This window comes from Prunus persica, chromosome G2 (assembly GCF_000346465.2).
Source record: "Prunus persica cultivar Lovell chromosome G2, Prunus_persica_NCBIv2, whole genome shotgun sequence".
NCBI lineage: Eukaryota > Viridiplantae > Streptophyta > Magnoliopsida > Rosales > Rosaceae > Prunus > Prunus persica.
In genome coordinates, this window is record NC_034010.1 from 19,374,090 (window position 1) to 19,393,990 (window position 19,901).

General features: G+C 36.9%; 3 protein-coding genes across 4 annotated transcripts; 1 reads left to right on the forward strand and 2 right to left on the reverse strand.

The window, feature by feature from the left end:
• LOC18786266 (protein transport protein Sec61 subunit beta) lies at window positions 2,276–3,779 on the reverse strand. Of its 2 annotated transcripts, none has more exons than XM_007220440.2 (2): window positions 3,662–3,779; window positions 2,276–2,792 (listed from the first exon to the last, which is right to left on the reverse strand). In XM_007220440.2, the coding sequence occupies exon 2, from the start codon at window positions 2,787–2,789 to the stop codon at window positions 2,538–2,540; it is 252 nt and encodes an 83-aa protein (XP_007220502.1). In that variant the 5' UTR covers window positions 2,790–2,792; window positions 3,662–3,779; the 3' UTR covers window positions 2,276–2,537. The 2 variants fall into 2 exon arrangements, with proteins under 2 accessions (XP_007220502.1, XP_020414193.1); XM_020558604.1 differs by lacking the exon at window positions 3,662–3,779 and adding an exon at window positions 3,568–3,654.
• LOC18787043 (F-box protein At5g51370) lies at window positions 4,353–8,372 on the reverse strand. The gene is made up of 2 exons (XM_007217919.2): window positions 6,990–8,372; window positions 4,353–5,201 (listed from the first exon to the last, which is right to left on the reverse strand). The coding sequence occupies exons 1-2, from the start codon at window positions 8,210–8,212 to the stop codon at window positions 4,928–4,930; spliced, it is 1,497 nt and encodes a 498-aa protein (XP_007217981.2). The 5' UTR covers window positions 8,213–8,372; the 3' UTR covers window positions 4,353–4,927.
• On the forward strand, window positions 11,281–14,984 carry LOC18784605 (transcription factor UNE10). Its single transcript, XM_007217930.2, has 6 exons — window positions 11,281–11,796; window positions 11,915–12,560; window positions 12,708–12,812; window positions 13,201–13,266; window positions 14,240–14,590; window positions 14,739–14,984. Exons 1-6 carry the CDS (start codon window positions 11,696–11,698, stop codon window positions 14,820–14,822), a joined length of 1,353 nt encoding a protein of 450 aa, XP_007217992.1. The 5' UTR covers window positions 11,281–11,695; the 3' UTR covers window positions 14,823–14,984.

The following is a 19,901-nucleotide window of genomic DNA, read 5'->3' on the forward strand; positions in this document are numbered from 1 at the left end:
TTTGAAGGTTCTGGCTGATAAGGAACGAGTGTCATCGTTTTTATTCAACTCCGACGACTTCGTAGCAGCCCCCTTGGGATTCATCATGCTGGGTTTCGTCCTCATGCTGGGTTTCGTCCTCATGCTGTCGGTTTTGGAGAAACTTGGGTTTTTTCTTGTTTGGGACATCATTTTCTTGGAGTCTCTTGGTTCTTGAAATGTGGCCTAGTTTTTACTGCTATTGGCTGTCACAGTAAGAGAGAGGAGGAGGAGGTTGATGGGGAAGAGAGAATTATTCCAGTCTGTGGTTCCTATTTGGGTTATTGACCATTAGGAATTGATAAGCTGTCTTCTTCATAAAGCGCTTTTATATGGTTTTAGTCGCCTGCCCTTATAGAAACTTCTTTTATGGCAAGCGACCTCTATGGGAAGTTGGTATCTGTTCGAGAATTATGTAGATTTGTCCTTAATGTCTTAAGATTTGGTTTTGTTAATTTGTTGGATTTTTTTATCCATCTTTTTCTCTTTGATGCAAGCGATATTGAATAAGAGAGATAGCTGAACACACAAGACCTTAGTTATGGGATTGAATAAGAGAGATAGCTGAACACACAAGACCTTAGTTACGGGGACAAATGATCTTCACCTCTTGAGCTATGATATCTTTGTGAATATTTATACATTTTAATCATCTCTTCTTTGGTCTCAGGTGAATTAATTCTCCTTTCAATGATATTTAATCTCACCAAACAAACTATTTAAATGATTACTATAAATGATAGAAGAAAAATAAACCCCAGGTTTTTGGATATGTATCAACACATTCAATGGAAAATAATGATGTATTATATAAAATTAACCGTGAATTGCATGTTAACTATAAAGATTAGTAAAGTCACTAGATACTTGCAATATAAATGTATATTATGAATACCATAAAAGTTTATTATTTTATTTATTCATAATAATTATGAATAGTTTATAGGAAGTGTTCAATAATTAAGAAAGAAATTTAAAAAAAAATTATTTTTGATATACATATAAATTTGAGTTATTTAAGTGACAAAAAAATTTAGTACAAATTCTTCCTAGATGGTAAGCAAATTGAATGGGTAATAATAAATTCCATTAAGGAAATGATAACTGTATTGAAAATTCAGATATTAAGACTATATTGAAGAGGGGATGCTGTCTGAATAGTTTGGTAAGTAAAACATATTCGGGACTATAGTTGCTTTGACTTGTATTTGTTTTTATCAATAAATTACTATGGTTTATTCTAAAAATTAGTAGTAGTGAGAGGTCTTTATCTTTTACATTGTCTCATTTGTTTTGATTTTATTTAGGTTAAGCATTTTGGTTTAGGAGTTCGTTAATGTTTAGAGAATATATTGAAAATTATAATTAATTAGAAATTGCAAAGGGTTTGTAGCTCAAGTGGTTAACAAAAATCCAAAACGGCGTTTTGTTCGGATCCAACGAAGAACTTGTTTTAGAATACACCCACAAAATCAGGTTTTTTTTCTTTCTTGAAACAATCTGCTAGGGAGTTCATCAAAAACTGCCACCCCTTATGCTTCCTCCTATTTCATAATATTAATCATCTTCTTCGAATCTTGTCACAGCAGCTCGAGTCTCGCAAAGTTTTGTTTCAAATTCAGGGTTTGGTTTGATATGTTTTTCTCGATTGCTACTCTTATTAAGGTTTGCGCGTCATGTAAATGGTTGTTGCTTTCTTTTCTTTCTTTGTGTTGCTTGTTTTCATCTTTACTTTTTATTTTATGCTTCTTTGTCTTTGATAGCTTGATTTGCTTTGCTTACACTATGAACATGCTTCGATCAATTTGTTTAAATTCTTTATCAATTCGATCAAGTTTTTGGTGTGTCCGAACAGAGAGAATTGGGGAATTTTGAAAAGGATAGATGCAGACCAAGGATTGGTATTTGTATGAGAGCTGGGACCAAACCCCGCTTCTCACAAACTATTTGCCCTATTTGGAATTTGTCTCTCATCACGGACACATAGTTTTCCATCAACCAGAAAAGACCCGAGAAAAAGCAGAGAATCCCGATCCCCCAATAAGTAAAGAAGCTCACAATTTTCATCCTTCTGGGGTCCTTCTGGGTTGGGGAGTACTTGGGTACGCATTCTCAAAGTTCATCTTACTTCCCCCACACAAAAGCCTCTGCAAATCAGTGCAGTGGATTTACCATCAAGTGATTGCTCAGCCTCAAAATTTTACACAAGAATTTTGAGTCCCAAGTCTTGCACCGTGTCCATTTTATATTCAAGCGATTGATATCAAATTGTGCTCATTATCTAAAATCCATCCAATGGCCAGCATTCATACAAAAAATTGATCAAACTGTAGAAGAGGAGGAGGGCCTAGAATTCCATTCAAGTAAAGGAGGCTCTAGTTCTAATACACTGAACCAAAAATGTCTAAAACTCTGCTTCAACCATTCGCATATTACAAAGAAAGCTTATAAAACCGAAGTTCATTCATAAATCACCATATTGAGTCTTGTTTCCTATTGTTAGCACAGCAACCTTCCTTCTAAGCCTCTCTGCGCACAAAATAGAGCTTACCCATGACATGAAGAACGGCAACAAAGGCAATGAAACCAATGCTCATGATGAGAACAACATTCGGGGAGATCTTGAGTCCCGGGGCATCATCAGTGTAAAACTGGAGCATTGTCCCTGCTGCACCGCCTGAAGCACCTCCACTTGTCGTCCTCCTCCTTCGCATGCTCGCAGTAGCTGCGGCACTTCCCCTTGGGGCAGGTGCTCCACCGCCTAGAACCATTTTCTGTTACCACCAAAACAGACATTTAGAACCTCAATCCAACCTTTATGGTACAAAAATAAACGACCAAATCCACACACATAGGGAGAAAAAAAGAGAGGACAAAAAAGCTTCTAGGAGAGGAGTTTGGCATTATTTAAGAACAGACCTAGATGGAGCTTTGACAATTCCGTGAACATATAGAATAGAACTCATAAAGAAAAAGTTTTATAAATAGATCCAACATATGCAAAATCAAAGCTTTTTGTTCTCCAATTCAATGAATTTGATTCCAAACAGATTTGACCAGAATGATTAGCATAACCAACTTAAAGGCCAAACAATAACAAACAAGAACGTATAGAATAGCATTAACAGTAATTGGGGTTCAGAGACTAGCAGAACCGTTTCATAGCTGAAAAACTTTTGTAATCAAAATCCATCAACTCCATTTCTACATATTTACAGTTTAGACTAAAAGCACCCATCTGTGTATCAAAATGATAACATGCATGCAGAGATCCACAGAATAGGGCAATTTGAAAGAAAAATAGGAATATTAGCAGAAACAAAATATTAATCCAAACGAAAATTCACTACCGCAGTTCATCTAATCCGTCGAGTTCAACTTCAAACAACCAAAAAATACAGAAAACAAAGAGAAAATTCAGATGATTATACAGAAATTAAGAGAACCTAATACTCAATTGAGCAACGAAAAGTTTCGATTTTTCAAAACAAATCAGATCCAATAACACAATCACGAAAAAAGCAGTAAAAGATCTGCAATCAGAATTACCCAAAAAGAAACACGAAACTGAAGATTGCATGCAGTAGATCTGCAAGGTTACACGAACAAATCGAAGGAGAGAAGATGAAGGGGAAGAACTGACCTGAGTCGACTCGGTGAAGAGAACGAGTTGAGATGCTGGCGTGTATCGAAGGTTGAAGATCCGAGAAGGGTTTTTGACTCCGATGGGCTGAAAATCCGTTTTATTACGTAACGCAAACGCGTTGTCGTTTCCTTTTGTCTACGTGGCTTGACCGCTTGACGCTTCCACGCCTACTCCACCAATTGTTTCCTGCCACGTCAAATCTGACGTATGCAGTCGTTCCAAATATCACTGCTTTGATTTTATTTCAAATATTTATATTTTTTATTTACATTTACGTATAAATTTTGAAGAGGAAAAGTCCAAGACAGCCTTCAAATACGATGACCGATTGGGAAAATTGCTGACGTTTCATGAGAAGACAAGTGTGGATATTTTCATTTTCATTTTCAGTTTAAATGGTAATTTCTGTCAAATTTGGATGACTAAATAATTTTCGATTGCTCAACTTATTTGTATAGATATCAGCCAAATTAGAATAATCACCAGGAAAAATTAATTTAAAATAAAATGAGAACATGAGTTCTATTTAAAAAAAATTTGAGATGCATATCGCAAAATACAGGGACAGTTACGAGAATTTTAAAGAACTTCCATCAATACTCATGGTACCTCATCCATCAACATATCTTGTAGAGTATAAAAATTTATGAAAATATCTCACAAACTTGCGATGCTGTCGAAGAACCTACACTCAAAACTCCAATCAGTTGAGACATTAACGTAATAGCGACGAAACAAATTCAACAACACCATAGCAGTTGCATGAAACCACAATGAGCTTCATTCCTAGAATATGTCATTACATTCTGTGAAAAAATAACTTCATTCCTAGAACACGTTACATATCAATGATGTCGAAAGAGGAGATAAACTGTGCTCGTGTTTTTGCTTGTTCTAACTCCTAGCAAGTTAGTACAGCTACTTAATATGACAAAATTAGCATGACCAACCTTGCTGAACATTAAAGAAACAGGACTAGGCTTAAATCACAATGACAACTTGATGCTGAGCTGTGGACATCCAGGTTATCAACACACAAGTGGGGAGAGAGAGAGGACTAGAATGTCTTTTAATGATGACAAACTCCTTTCGGCAGTCTTGCTGTAAGCGAGGAAGCAAACCATCCTCTGTTATCATAATGATGGACATCTAAATAAGATATGATGATTACAACCTATATATTTTGTGCGTTGATCCAAACACTGAACAACTGCCAAGTGATTTGATGCTCATTCAACCGAAGTCAAGATTCCCATCAAGAAGTTAAGGCTTTAAGCTCTTGAAAAACCTGCCACCTTTCAGTCCCACTCCAGTCCCAGCAAGACTTGATGACAAGAGAGATCGGGTATTTGGTCGCCATGTCAACTCTTTCAGAACGGAAAATAAGGTTGCCAAGGCAGGAGTTGTTTCACTGTCTGTTATATTGTTACATGATACTACTCTAAGCCTTTGAAGCTCTTTCCAACAAAGGAGCACCGACTCCAGACCTCCTGTCGTCAGCAATGAGCATCCTTGCAGAGAAATCAGCTTCACCCTCCTATGTCAAGAAAAAGGGTAAAACCATTATGAAGGGTAAAAATTGAAATCAACAAATAGGTGTTATTCAACATTAATCTCATGCTAGACAATGCCTCAAATCATTATACATATCTACTCAAGCAGCCATTGATTGGAAGACCAGACTCAAACATAAGAATGATGGATAATCATACATATAGCTGGTGTCCAGATAAATCATGAAAGCTTTGTGCATAATGATTCCTTTTCCTTTTCATAAACCCAAAAAGAAAGAAGGACTTCGGATCTTATGGGGAAAAGCTCTGATGTTTTCTGAAGAAAGTTCTGATGTTTCCGCGTAATGCATGGAACCATGCATGGGCCACTGACGGATGCATTTCCAAGTACCAACTTCGCTAAAAACTTATTCCACATTGATTCGTTTTCCAGGTATGCTATGTCTCTTTATGGAAATTCAAAATAATTGCAGTATAACTTGTAGTAGGAAAAGAATTACACCACATAATTATGTAATCATAGCAAATTAGTGTTCTCCAACTGGTCAAATAAAAAGTATATTCATTAAACCTACGACATATGACATCTTTGTGAATTCTACTTTTAAGAGTCTTCTGCTTGTAGTATTTTCAATTGGACTGCTTAGTGTGAATTCCAATTTTCTTTTGGACTGAGATTTATTTGAGTTGAGACTGATCTCGAGCTATAGTCTTCTACAGCCAATGTAATGTTGACTATTCTAACAAAGGCTTTTCTTTGGAATGATGGTTTAGCTGGTGTCCTCTTGTTTCAGGATTGTGTAAAAGTCACAGGGTTTACTTTACCAGCTCATCCAATTGACAATCCTACGTGCTTGGGACGGTGAGAAACAAGTTGGGTAAGCAGTTTAGAAAGATAAGGAGAAAAGAGGTCGTTTGGGATGGAGAAGCGACTACAAGTTTGTTAGTAATAACACAGACTTTGATAAAGAAAAAAAAAAACTGCAACACACTAGGCAACTCCTTCGATAAACGAGAAGGAATATCTGAATTCTGTTAATTATACCCTAATTACGTTGAGGCATATTAACAGACATAAACTTTGTCCTTATTCTCGTGAACTTTCTTAGTTCAGAAACATATTTGATACCAGACTCCTGATTGTGCAACCTTCAGAACCGTGTAAGTTTTATGGAAGAACTTTAAAACTTAAGAGTTAATTGGGTTTTGGCCAATTCACAGGTAACAATTCACCACACGTTAAAACTTTAGAGTTGACAATTCATAATAACTCATAAAATCCGTGCATTACCTATGATTAAGATTATAAAATGTAATTATCAAGGAATCTATTCAAATCATAAAAAATAGGTCTAAACAAGGAATTTAGTGAAGCTATTTGAGAAATTCTGATATTTGGAACTCTACAAGGATCAAGTGCCTGGATCAAATACCATGGGAGATAGAGGCCACAAAAACTTAGTGTAAAGTCTGATTTTCATGATCATCGTTCCCGAAAACTATTCACATTTCAAATCTATATAACATTACTTAGTTAGCCTTGGATGACTGGATTAGAAGCATTCAGTAAACACAACAAAGGTGGGACAGGATAGTGGAGTCCCAGATTTAAATGGCCCTGCCTTTTCAAGGCAGTTGTAGCCTTAAAGGCAGAGATTATTCACACAAGTTCCAATCCAATCTTTCACTGGAAGAGCTAATGATAAATGGACCACAGATCTAAAATCAATTAAAAGGTTTGCATGGTATGAATGATTCAGACAACAAAAAGAGATAAGCACAAATGGGGGAAGAAAAAAAAAAAATCGTACCTACAAATACTCGCAAATGCAAATACTTCATCCTCCAACCCCCAACAATCCTGCAGAACAATATCCCTAACAGCCTCACACACCAAGAACAATGCTCTCACACCATGCTTATCCCTCACTTGACACCGCCGTAAATGCAACTCCTCAATGGTGGGACAAAATCCCAAGTGCTCATCAGGGCCGGGGCTCGAATCAATGTCCTTGCAAGACTGAAGCGTCAAAGTCTTCAAATTCCCACAAAAGGGCAGAGAAGCCAACCACCCACCATCCATCCTATGATCATTGAGAGTCAACTCCTCAAGCATTTGGCAACACTGCCCAATTGCCTTAATCCCATCATAGCTCCCTTCACACCCACAAAGCTCAAGCTTCACTAACCTCCTACACCCCTGAGCTAAAATTGTCAACCCAATATCCGAAATCACTGCCTTGTAAAACCCATCAACGCAAGCAATCAATTTCACAATCTGCAAGTTCCTACACGCACGAATTCCCTTCAATGCCAAGTCTCCACAACAATGCAGCTCCAATTCCTGCAGTGTTTGACAATCCTCAGCAATCCTCAACAACCCATTTTCACTCGCACCTATAACCGCAATTCGGCGCAAATTCGGGTACGAACTGGCAATCAACCTGAGCCCATCATCCACCACACTGTTCTTCAACACATCACTTTCCTCAATAAACCCATTTGGGCTGAAAAGCGAGTCGATATGAACAGTCAAAGCCTTCCTCGTCACAAGAATCCCCGAATTCCGCGGAGACCGAATGCAAGCATGGACGATATCAAACTCAGTGAGGTTCGGGAACCGGGCGAAGACCCGACCCGAGTCCAAAAACCCCCAATCAAAGACCTTTACAGATTGCACCAAGCGGCCATGGAGGTACAGCCAGCGCTTGCAGACAAGGGAGTTGGGGAGGTACTGGGAAATTGGGAGCTTGGCGAAGATGGAGAGGAGAAGCTCATCGGATAAGAGGGAGGTGGAATCTGGTCCGGGAGGGTCTAGGGTAAGAGAATTGAACCCAGAAGAGAGGTCAGGCTCAGAGTGAGGAGAAGGTGAAGCAGTTGAAGGAGAGAGAGAGCTGTAGTGGTGGTGGCTCTGAAGCTGCATCTTCATGATAACATACTTGAGAGCTTGGTCTGGGAGACTCAATGGCCTCGGCCTCTTCAGAACTTGTGACTTTGTTGGGCTACCAGATTTTCTGTCTGGTGAATATGACATTTATCGAAGCTCAAGAGAAAGCAAAGAAAAAGGATAAAAGCAAATAAATTAATTTAAAAAGCTCACTAATTAGGGTTAGGGTTTGCAAAAATCTAATCTTTTGTTAATCACAATCTCTCTCTCTGTCTTTCTCTCTCTACATTCTGGAAAAAAGATTGGATTTTGGATAAATGAAGTGTGTGTGAAATGTTAATGTAAGTGAGGAAGAAAAAACGATTCTGTTATCCAGTGCAGCGCCACCGACGGTTAACTAAAACTAGAGGTGAAATTCATTAGCCAAAACGAAGTATTGATGACGTGGAACGAGATCATTGGAGGATGTAGTTATAACGAGTGGAGTAGTTAGTAGAGGATCAGTTGCGATCTTCTTGTTGGTTTTGGGCTGGGAATGATCAACAAATGAGTCTTTGGCATCATATAATTCGGAGGCGATAACGAGAGCATCATTCGATTTTGAAAACAAATTAAAAGTTTGTCTCATGTGAGGGGTAACAAAATTTGGCTGTGTTTGGAAAGTACAACTCAAAACTCCCAAGTCCTACCTTAAATAAAAACAAGTACACCTCAAATTACTTTTTTAAGGATAAACATGCTATCTTTTGCCCTTTATTTCCACGTAATAATATAATAATTGCATTTTTCCTTTTTTCCTTTTTGTGCTTTTTTTCTTTTGCAGGTGTAATCAAGAAGAGAGTAAAGTGAGCAATGAAACCTATATCATTGTTGTTGGATTGCATTTTAGGGTTGATGATCGGATATGGAAAGGATCATCTAATTTTGGAATGCTAAATCTATGAGATATTACTCAAAAGAGTTGTGTTTTTGTTGGGTTTTAATTACAATTTCAATTAGTGATCGCTTGTGTTAATACGAGTTTTGATAAGAGATTCAACTTAGTTTTTTGATATTATTATTGGGCTCACCCATGACTATTATCCAATAATATGAATTAATTTAATTTATGATTTTTCAGGTATTGAATTACAAATTGTAATGTGACTCTCATATAAAGTTGTTGCCATATAATATAGTAATGATTATTTATTTCTACTGATAACAAGTATTTGGTAAACAAGTATGCATTCTTCAACAATAAAGGATTAATATCATTTAAATAATAAATTGGCAATTTGGAAGCCCTTCAAATACAACTTCCCATAAACTTGTCAAAACTACTTTTTTATTTTTGGGTATGGTAACATTCAGTCAACAACATTTGGTGTGGGAAAAACTAGAAAATCAAACTAGATATATGAGAATGTAACAAGAACCCTAATTTGAGAATGTCATTGTTTGGACATTTTGCAGCTCATCATGCCAACAGCTGACATTTTGTTAGTAATGACTTGGAAATGTGAGTGATTATTATTTGATTGAAATTGTGCCCTCGTGATATCCCAAAAGCTATATCTTTCCTCGTGATATCTGCCCAAAAGCAATATCTATCTTGTAAACAAACTGCCAATACAACACCTATTTCTAAGGCATCAAACGTCAACCTCTCTCTCTCTCTCTCTCTCTCTCTCTACATGATCTCTACTTCCTCTTTTCCTCTTTTCGGTTATGAAATACAACCACCACCTCAAAATGGATACCAAAAAGCTATCGGTAGAAGTGGATGCAAAGCCCATTATAAGCCCATCTACTTGTTACACTTGTCCATGTATTGTGTTCGGGCCGTTGCCCCATTGGATATGGATTTTGGTGAGAGAAGCATATGGTGACCAAAGCCCACTCTAGCTTTGTTGCACTAGTGTCGTGCTTAAGGCGCTTGAAATTTGAACTTAAGACTTCCTCCGATATATAGTAAGAGCTAAAATACTACAATACTAAAAATATATGGTTTTATTTTTTTTCTACCCAAGAAAATCGTCGGTTACCAACTGATTCGAACCGACCCGATTGGAACAGATTTCTACAGGAACATTTACCAAACGAATTAAGTGTGCTCGTTTTCTCATTTAAGGATCAGATCTAATCCCTATCTAGAGTCATTGAATTGAGTCGATTTATTGGTCGTTGAAGAGAAAAGCCTTGAACAAACTTTAATGAGACCCCGCCCTTTGTCTCTCTAGCCGTACAACAGTGACATTGCAACTCACAAAACAAAAGGGGCGGTCAAATCTTGGCGGAGGTTGGGACCTTAACTCTTCAAAGAAATTAAATAGAAGCCTGCTGCGTGGCGATGAGCTGTGGGTGAAGAAGAAGGTGTCTAAAATATCCATTGTAATAGCACTACATCACCCACGTACAAATCCTTACATCACTCACTCACTCACTAGGCAGCCCCTTGACCAAAAAACCCAGTTTCCCACCACGCGCAGTTTCCAATATAAACTTTCTTACGTGTTTGTTTGTTTTTTGTTAGGCTGAGAACTCTGCCTTCAATTCACTTCACACCACAATTCACCCCTTGATATATCCCTCTCTCTCTCTCTCTTTCTCTCTACCACATAATCTATTCCATGTTCAGTTTGTGATGGGAAGAAAGTTTCATTAATTTGCCTTTGTCTTTCTCTTGGTAATGGGAAACCCTCATGACCCCACTCTCTCTCATAATTATTATTAGGTATTTAAGTTGAATTTCGAATACATGCCATTACTTGCAAATTATATGTACGTATAGTATAAATTTATAAGTGGATGAAATATGATGTATATTACTTTATATCGCACTTAACTCCTCAACGTAGTGTTTGGAATACAAGGAGATTCGGGACTTCTATAAGGACTTGTAGAATTCTTCGTATATACGATGATACTATGATTATCGATCAACCGATAATGCAAGTGAGATGGATGGTCGACTGGCACACAAAAGAAGGCCTCTCTACCTCTCTCTCTTTCTCATCCTACGGTCTTGCATCATGGAGCATATATGTATTTGTAACATGTCTTAGGTGGTAATTCTTCATTGTACAAATCAAGCCAGAGACGTCCCCATCTTCCCATCATTTAATCTACACATTACATTATTACATTGCAGACACCTATAATAAAATCAATGTACCATTCCTATGCAAACACACACACACACATTGACACGTACGAACTCAAAGATTTTTGTTTTGAATGAACTCTTCTTCTTTTTTATTTTTTTATTTTTTTATTTTATTTTTATTGCTGCAACAACTTTTCGGTACCTGTAATTTTCTCCTAATATCAGATAGTATACAATAAAGCGTGTCAGACATTTCCTTAATTTCCATTGCTATTATTAGCCACCAGCACTGGGACATAAAAAAACGACCCGGCCCCTATCTCTCTCACTCTCTCTCTCTCTCTCTCTCTCTCTTTCTCAGCAACTTCTCATTGCCCCTTTTTCTCAATCTCAAACACTTTGGAGCCGGTCCTGTTTCACACAAATTAACACAAAATAATTGAAGAAGAAGAAGAAGAAAGAAATATATTACCTTCTTCTCTCTCTCTGCTCTACACATTAACACAAGAAACTCAAATTAAGTGAAGTCTCTTGGTCTCAAAATGAACCAGTGTGTTCCCAGCTGGGATCTTGATGACATTTCTACTCCACCTGCTCCTAGGCTGTCTCTTCGCTCTTCCACTCCATCTGCTGATGTCCCCATGTATGAATCAATCTCTCTCTCTCTCTCTCTCTCTCTCTCTCTACTTGTTATATATGTACATGGTTTGGTTAATTAATTATCCAAGTGAAGCACTTAAATTAATTGTATGTATATGCAGGTTGGACTATGAAGTAGCAGAGCTGACATGGGAAAACGGCCAGGTAGCCATGCACGGCTTAGGTCTGCCGCGCCCGCCGGCGAAGCCCTCATTAACCACTGCGAAGTACACCACCTGGGACAAGCCCCGGGCAAGTGGCACCCTCGAGTCAATAGTCAACCAAGCCACCTCTACTTTGCCCCTTCCCAGTAAACCCCCCTTCGATTCTTCCGGTGGCGGCTCTAATGGGGAACTAGTAAGCTGGTTTGATCACCATCGCGCTGCTGCTGTTCGTTCAACAGAAGTAACGCCCTCCACCACTATGACTATGGACGCTTTGGTTCCTTGCAGAAACCAAAGCGATAACTCAAGTAGTCATATGATGGAGTCCATGTCCATGCCTGTTGTGATTTCAGGCTCGGACGTGGTTGGGTGTTCCACTGGAGTGGAGTCCTGCAGTGGCGCTACAGGCGCCGCCACCCAGGATGACGACACCATGCTTTCAGGGAAACACGGGAGTTTGTCACGTGTCCCCGAAACACCGGAGTGGAGCAGCAGATCCCAGAGCGTGAGCGGTAGCGCAACGTTTGGGATGGACAGTCACCCTGTCACACTTGACAGTACAAAGGCAAGCGACCATGACTCCGTTTGTCACAGTAGACCACAGGCAAACTCTCCCTACTTTTACTCCGCTAATTAATACAAACATTTTCAATGATTTTAAGAAATAAGTTAATGTATTTATTCGTCTGATGATTGTTTAGTTATTTTATTTGTTTATTTATCATTACTTGTTGTTTTGTTATTTTTGAAGAGGGAGGCAGGAGATGAAGATGACAGAAAGAAACGAAGTACTGGAAAATCCTCAGTTTCTACAAAGAGGAGTAGGGCTGCTGCTATTCATAACCAATCTGAACGTGTATGTTATACATCTTCATTCAAATTATGTGGATTTTGCATCCAATTCAATCATATAATATGATCATCTTTTATACGCAACATAACATGTTATTTTGTTGGACTGTGAAATCAAATGTATTATACGAAAAGACGTGGTCTTATTCGTAATTTACAATTTAATACCACCTATTTAAAATTGTATTTTCCATGAGGAGAGAGATACAGAACTCATAGCAAATGATTGGGTAGTATAAAGTAGGTGATAGATAGCATCAAAACAGTCCAAGGAAACAAAAGTATTTGACCATCTTCGGAAAGAAATTATCATTTGGGGAGATGGGGGTTGTTTCGTAATATCGCAATTAATTTTTCTTAATAATCAAGTTCTTTGATTTTTTTTCCTTCAGAAAAGGAGAGATAAGATCAACCAAAGGATGAAGACGCTGCAGAAACTGGTCCCAAATTCCAGTAAGGTATGATGTTCCACTTTTGGGTTTTGTGCACTATCTTTATTGTTTTAGTTCTATCGAATAATATTACGAACCAAAAAATATCTCAAAAATATCGAATACTTATTCATATGTATAGTTTCATTGTAAGGAATAAAAACCTTAACCTATTCTAATCGTAACTCATATATGATATAAGAACGTATAATTAATGAACTACTAATTTACCCTCACACCCACGACAAGAGTAGTACCGTTCTCGTCTTCCACATCTTTTGAACCAAAGAAAAAAGATACCAATTATCACTTAAGATTTCACCGTTTGTCTTCATTCATAGGGAGGATGCATGTTCAAGGCTAGTGACAAAATAAAAAGCCACTTTCAAGGTACTTTGGTTTAAGAGTTTGATTGATAAGCAGGCAGGGCTGCCAATTGCCATAAATGTGGTCCAAAAATTGAATTTTGCATTTACATGGTTGTGGTGTTTTTGGTGAATTCGATGATCCTAGTCCACATATCCATTTTGCAACCAGGTAAAATTGGCCAGCAGGTTGTTCGCTATGGGGACAACTGCCTGCTTCCACATAAATCTTCCCAAGTGGTAGGCCCTAATGCTTCTGTATTGTGTTTGTCCCAAATAAGCAGTAACTTCCTTTGTATATTACGCATATAGTCTGTAACTTGTAGACCCAAGATGTGCAAAAATAGGATAAAAGATCTACTTATAGTACCTACAGTCTCAGTCAGTGCCTGTTCTTCTAGTCTGTAACTGTCACTCGCGATTTTTGAACGTAGGTCACTGTGAGATTCACATTTAATCAACGTTGGATTGACTTTGAAACAAATCCGAAATTGAATGTGAAATGAATATTTTGTATTTTGTTGATGTAGGTTTTAGGAAAAGTTAATTGAGTGTATTATCTCAAGATAAAGTGAGCTACATTTAGAAACATGGGGGGGCAACATTTGAGCTTGACATTTAACGTTTTATTTCAGACTGATAAAGCTTCAATGCTAGACGAAGTGATTGAGTATTTGAAAAATTTGCAAGCACAAATCCAAATGATAAGCAGAATGAACATGCCAGCCATGATGTTGCCAATGGCCATGCAACAGCAACTTCAAATGTCCATGATGGCCGCAGCCCCAAGAAACATGGGAATGGGAATGGGAATGGGAATGGACATGAACACTATGGTCCGCCCCAACATCCCGGGCATCTCCCCGGTTCTTCACCCGGCTGCATTCATGCCCATGGCCTCATGGGATGGCTCCGGTGGGGATAGGTCTGCTTCAGCAACAGTAATGCCTGATCCCTTGTCCGCCTTCCTTGCATGCCAATCACAGGTACGCTTATGCCTATACTATATGGACAGTTTGAATATTTGTATATAAAGTTACGTTGTGTTATCAAACAATCTTGCATGTTATATTAGCAGATTTTAAATGAGCATTCTTAATTACCTTCTTTACTAAATGTGCACATTCTTTTCAGCCCATGACTATGGATGCGTACAGCATGATGGCAGCCATGTATCAGCAATTCCATCAACCGCCAGCATCTAGTTCTAAGAGCTAAGCTTTAAATTCATGCTCCATATATTGATTGATTTTAAGAAGGGCCAAGAGTTGGTTTCAACCTGTGAAGTTTCAAATGCTTTGGTGCGACCGATAGATACTGTATATGATTGGTATTTAATGGGAACATTTAATGAAAATAATATTTTTGACTTCATGGAAATTCGTTTGACGGCTCAATTTAAATTGGACTATTTCAATTAAATCAAACTTACATTTTAAACGTTATTTGATGAATTCATAAATGATATGACTTGAATTATTAAATTGAATAACTATCCAACGTATTGTATCAATCAATTAACGTGCAAGTTTAGCAAGAAGAAACTATTGTATGAGGCAAAAGGATGAGAACATACATAAAAACTGAGTTGAGAAGTTGGAGGAATGAAATCATCAAATTTAAAACACACCCAAGTTTGATTGGGTTGGATTCTGAAAGCAACAGATGGCCAACATCTAACATGCCATGCTTGCATAAAGATGAACATTTAAATGATTGGATGCTCGTTTGTCAACTTTGATCAACATGTCACCTCCCATATTCGTCAAAAAGGGTTCCTCTCATGTTATCATCGTACTGTAGCTCGAATGACTCTGGGCAATTTATTTGTGTATCTAAAATCTTATTAATAAAGTATCCATATTTTTATTTATTTTTAATTTGAAAGTACCCTCATTTTTTATGGTGCTTAAGATGCCAAGCTCCACTATCCAGGCTTCAGTATCCAGGATTTGACCCATTATCAGTCTTTCAGAATATGTAACTTTCCTATTCATGAACTTCAAATTTGTGGTGATCAAATTTTCTTTGCTCATTTGATATTGTTTAGATAAATAGTCATTCTTAATTCTGATGTGATATGAGATGTAAATAGTTAAAGAAACATTGTTAGTTTTTAGTCAATGGCTCCCCTCCAACAAATTATACATAAATAACTTAAATATATTAGCTTTAACATGTAGTTGGTCTTCCTAACCTTACAATTCTAGTTTCGTTCTTGCTCAAACGAGTGCTGAGATCAGTGCTGTAGCCCATGGAGATTTTTAGGAAAAAAAGAATCGAACTTATATATTTGCCTTGTTTTAAATATAGCCCAATATGTATTAACCTATCAGAGTTCAAAAAAGTTTAATTCTTTATGAATTTAGTTGCATGACACTAATAAAAATACACATTAAAATAAGTACTTTTTCAATTTTGTTGTTGAACATATTTTCATTTTGATAATATGTGGTTTCCAATTGTATTAATATGTGTTTTATGCTAAAGCTTATTGGAAATTGCAAGGGTTTTATAGCTCAAATGGTTAAAATCATTTACCCTTGACCTAGGTTGGATTTCTCCCTTCCCCAGTATAACTTGTGTCTAGAGAGAAAAAAAAAAATTGGAAATTAGTCAATAGAGCTATGAACTAATGTGTAAATACATTTAAAAAAATGATCATAGATTTGTAGCTAATAACTTCAGTTAACCCACCCGTTTAAAATTTACTAATTCCGTCATTGACTGAGATAAGCATTTCTATGTTTAACCGTTGCATAATATCCCTTATCTTTCTATCTGTATTCATGTGTGAGCGTAAGACCAGATGTGACGGGCTAAAAGGCCATACTTTCTATGCATAAAGGTGCATGGTACAAGGAAAGTATAGGATAGATAATTGAGGTTCATGGCTTCTTCTCTTTCTAATCAACCAGAGACAGGGGCCTAAATTTCTATATATGCATGGGACCTCAGCAGACAAATCTAGCAAGACGGAGCCACCTTAGGGCCTGCCCTGGCCCCGGCCCCCCACAATTGTTCCTATACATATTGGATTATAGAGTTGCAGCTCGTATTTTGAAGAATAACACACCATATAACCATTGTAGTGGTCCTTCCCAATGCAATTACTGTTGGGTGATTGGATGCAATTATATATCACATGTTTATAGTTTCACTATACACTGTTAATACAGAGTAAAGAAAGGAAAGTAATGCCATATTAGTTGGTTAATTCTCCAATAATATTCAAAATCAATACCCTTTACAACCACCACTAAATCCTCAACACATACAATCCTAACTCCGTCCTTATGTAGGATACACTAAACACATATTTATAGTTTCACTTTACACAATTAATATAGAGTAAAGAAAGGAAAGTAACGCAATATTAGCTGATTAATTCTCCAATAATATTGAAAATCAATACCCTTTTTATAGTCTATTATTTATTGTTGTAGGTTAAATTTTTCTTTCAAAAACTTGTGTTATGATTTGGGCCCCCACACATACAATCCTAACTCCGTCCCTATAGAATACATCAATGGGGTTTGGTGTTGATGTGAATGCGAGGCCGGCCACTTTGTGACCTTTTCTGAAATAATGGGAAACTTGAGAGAAGTGGAGAGCGAGGAAAACGCTTGGACTGAGAGATCACCACATACCTTCTATTGAAAATCTTAGGGTTTCTTTTATACTTTTTTTTAATTTTTTATTATTTTTAAATTAATTTTGTTATAGCTCGTAGCATCCTATTCGATCCTTTTAGTCATGTCGAATCAAAATGTATTGCATGTCCTTTTCAATAAAGAAAAATGCAAACTGATTAGTTTTGGAGGTAACCTGGGATTGGATGTGAAAAAGATTCAAACTCCACATGAATTTTAGACTTTTTATCACATATGGACCTTAAGGTTCATGAAAATATCACTTTTGATCCTTTATGTGTCAAGCTGAAAAGGTCAACAAAACAACACACTTAAAAAACAAAATTAAAATGCCTAATTGAGGACTACCACAGCCAACTGAAGGATTACCATCATCAAATCCATCGCATCTAACTTTTAAGCTAATGCATAACATGTGATAGATATAAAAAAAAAACGTGATTTCCAGCGATCTAATTGCACACAACAACGAACAAATATGCATGAGATTATTAGAGATACAACATACATATAAAGAAGAACAAAAGTAAATTGGGTGAGTGAGAAAGGTTGAAATAAAGTATGAAAGAAAGAGTACTCTTGTCCAATTTTTTTCAAGGACAAGCACGACGATCTATTAAAAAGGAAGTAGGTGCCGACTATAACCAAAAAAACAAAAGGAAGCAGCGACTTGATTGGTTTGAACTCCACTTTCTTTCATCTTCCCTTCATCTTTCACAAAATTATGATTTAACTTCTTTCTATTATTGTAAACTTATTTCAGGGTTATCTACAATGCTAATCAGGTATTTGTAGATGAATGTTAATTCACTTACTATTTTTATTTCTATTTTTATCAAAGTACTTTCGTTTACTCACACACGCATCATAATACGTCGTTTCATTAGCTTCGAGTCAACAACGATACATTAGCTTTCATAAGAATGTAACAACGGTTAGAATCAACCCAGAGGTACATGTGAGTGTGACCGACCTTTTAGCTTTAATTTTGTAAGATTAAAAAAAATAATGTCAGCGTTCTACTAGCAATTTGCATGATTGATTTGTTGCTGTCACCTGTGGCTTTTTGCGACAAAGTCTATAAAGGTATTTGATGCGACTATTGGATGAGCACGCGTTGAATTAGACTTTTGCCGGCGAATCACATCTTGTCTGATATAACTACTATACAACCAAAGCCAGAGTTATTATTATTATTATTTTTTCGAATGTTTTTTATTTTATTTTGTAAGCTGGGGGGGGGGGGGGGGGGGGGGGGGGGGGGAACCTAAAATCCCTCAAATTTTCTAACTGCAATTAAAATGACACGTATAAAATAAATAAGAACAAAAAAAAAAAGTGTCATGGACCACAATCATTGAATAGATTTCACATAGGAAAGATGCCTTTAGGTTTAGGACCATTTGTATTGGCTTCTTTCAGGGTTGTTGTTTTCCATTCCTATCAAAGGAAAAACAAATGGTCATTTTCTTGTGCAATATGTGGGTTTAAATTTTTCTTTGAATCATCCAATGGGATTTGCCCATTTAGGGTTAACAGATATCTAATATGGAACATGAGGATTTTCCTTTGTCACTCTTGTTAGAGGTTAAACTACAATGCTCAATGAAAGGTTGCCTTGCCTATTAAGAGAAAGATGAGTTTTTCTATTTACACCTTATGAACATTTTATTTATCAAACCGTATTGGAGGAGGGGTTTTGAACGCGGGACTTATAACTGCTAGTTATCTTATAACTTATTGAGCAACTTGAAGGACTTTTCTTTCGATTAATGAGAGAGGAACTGAACAGGAGTGCTGCTATTTTCACTATCTGTCCTATTTCTCTACCCATCTTATCTTCAAATTTTTCAAAATAAATTTAGAGTGGTGATTTCCCCACTCCAATTTTATCCACTTACACTCCATTTTATAACTAAAAAAGGAGTGTAAGTGGATAAAATTGGAGTGGGGAAATCATTACCCTAAATTTATCCTTTGTAAAATGACTTTTAAGGACTTAAGGAAAAAAAACCTCAACTCATTTATCCATAATGCTTTCAGAACTTGCAAGGCAGATAATAAAAAACTGAAGGATCCATAAAATCAAAATATTATACTAAAACATTTATATAGTACATCAAACACAACTTGATTCTCTTTATATCTCAACTACTAATGTTTAGCAAAGAGAATTTGCTTGAATTAATAATTAAAGGGTATTTTAGAAATAATGGGGAGTGAAAAAATATGATTGTGTTTTTTCAAATTTACTATGTAAGAAAACAATACAGGAAGTAGAAATAACAGCACTCTTAAACAAAGACTTTTTGGTAGATTATGATACATGAAAGTCGGGCGGGAGATGTGCGTCATGATGTGCAGAGTCCACAAGTATGCCTAATTTGCGAAGCCCAGCAAGACCTTGGGAAGAACCACCATAGATGGGCCTTTGCTTTGAGGGCAACCAAATGCACTGCTTATGGAAATGAGCTTATAAGTCATAAGGTATGAGTTGGGTCGTTGTTAAAGGGCTTCACTAGAAAGGTTGGCTTTTAGCTTTTTTTGTTGTTGTTTTGGTCTGAGGGTTGGCTTTTAATGAGTTCTGTTTACTGTGGGCTTCGGCCTTTACCCTCTTATTTTATTTTTTTTGGGTTTCTCTCAC

Bases quoted from the DNA above. Each gene is read 5' to 3' on its own strand.
- LOC18786266 (XM_007220440.2), bottom strand. From the start codon at position 2,789: ATGGTTCTAGGCGGTGGAGCACCTGCCCCAAGGGGAAGTGCCGCAGCT.
- LOC18784605 (XM_007217930.2), top strand. From the start codon at position 11,696: ATGAACCAGTGTGTTCCCAGCTGGGATCTTGATGACATTTCTACTCCA. The intron at 12,561-12,707 runs GCAAACTCTCCC...TTATTTTTGAAG, and splicing joins TTTGTCACAGTAGACCACAG to AGGGAGGCAGGAGATGAAGA. The intron at 12,813-13,200 runs GTATGTTATACA...TTTTTCCTTCAG, and splicing joins TTCATAACCAATCTGAACGT to AAAAGGAGAGATAAGATCAA.
- LOC18787043 (XM_007217919.2), bottom strand. From the start codon at position 8,212: ATGTCATATTCACCAGACAGAAAATCTGGTAGCCCAACAAAGTCACAA. The intron at 5,202-6,989 runs GTACGATTTTTT...TTCTTGACATAG, and splicing joins GCATTTGCGAGTATTTGTAG to GAGGGTGAAGCTGATTTCTC.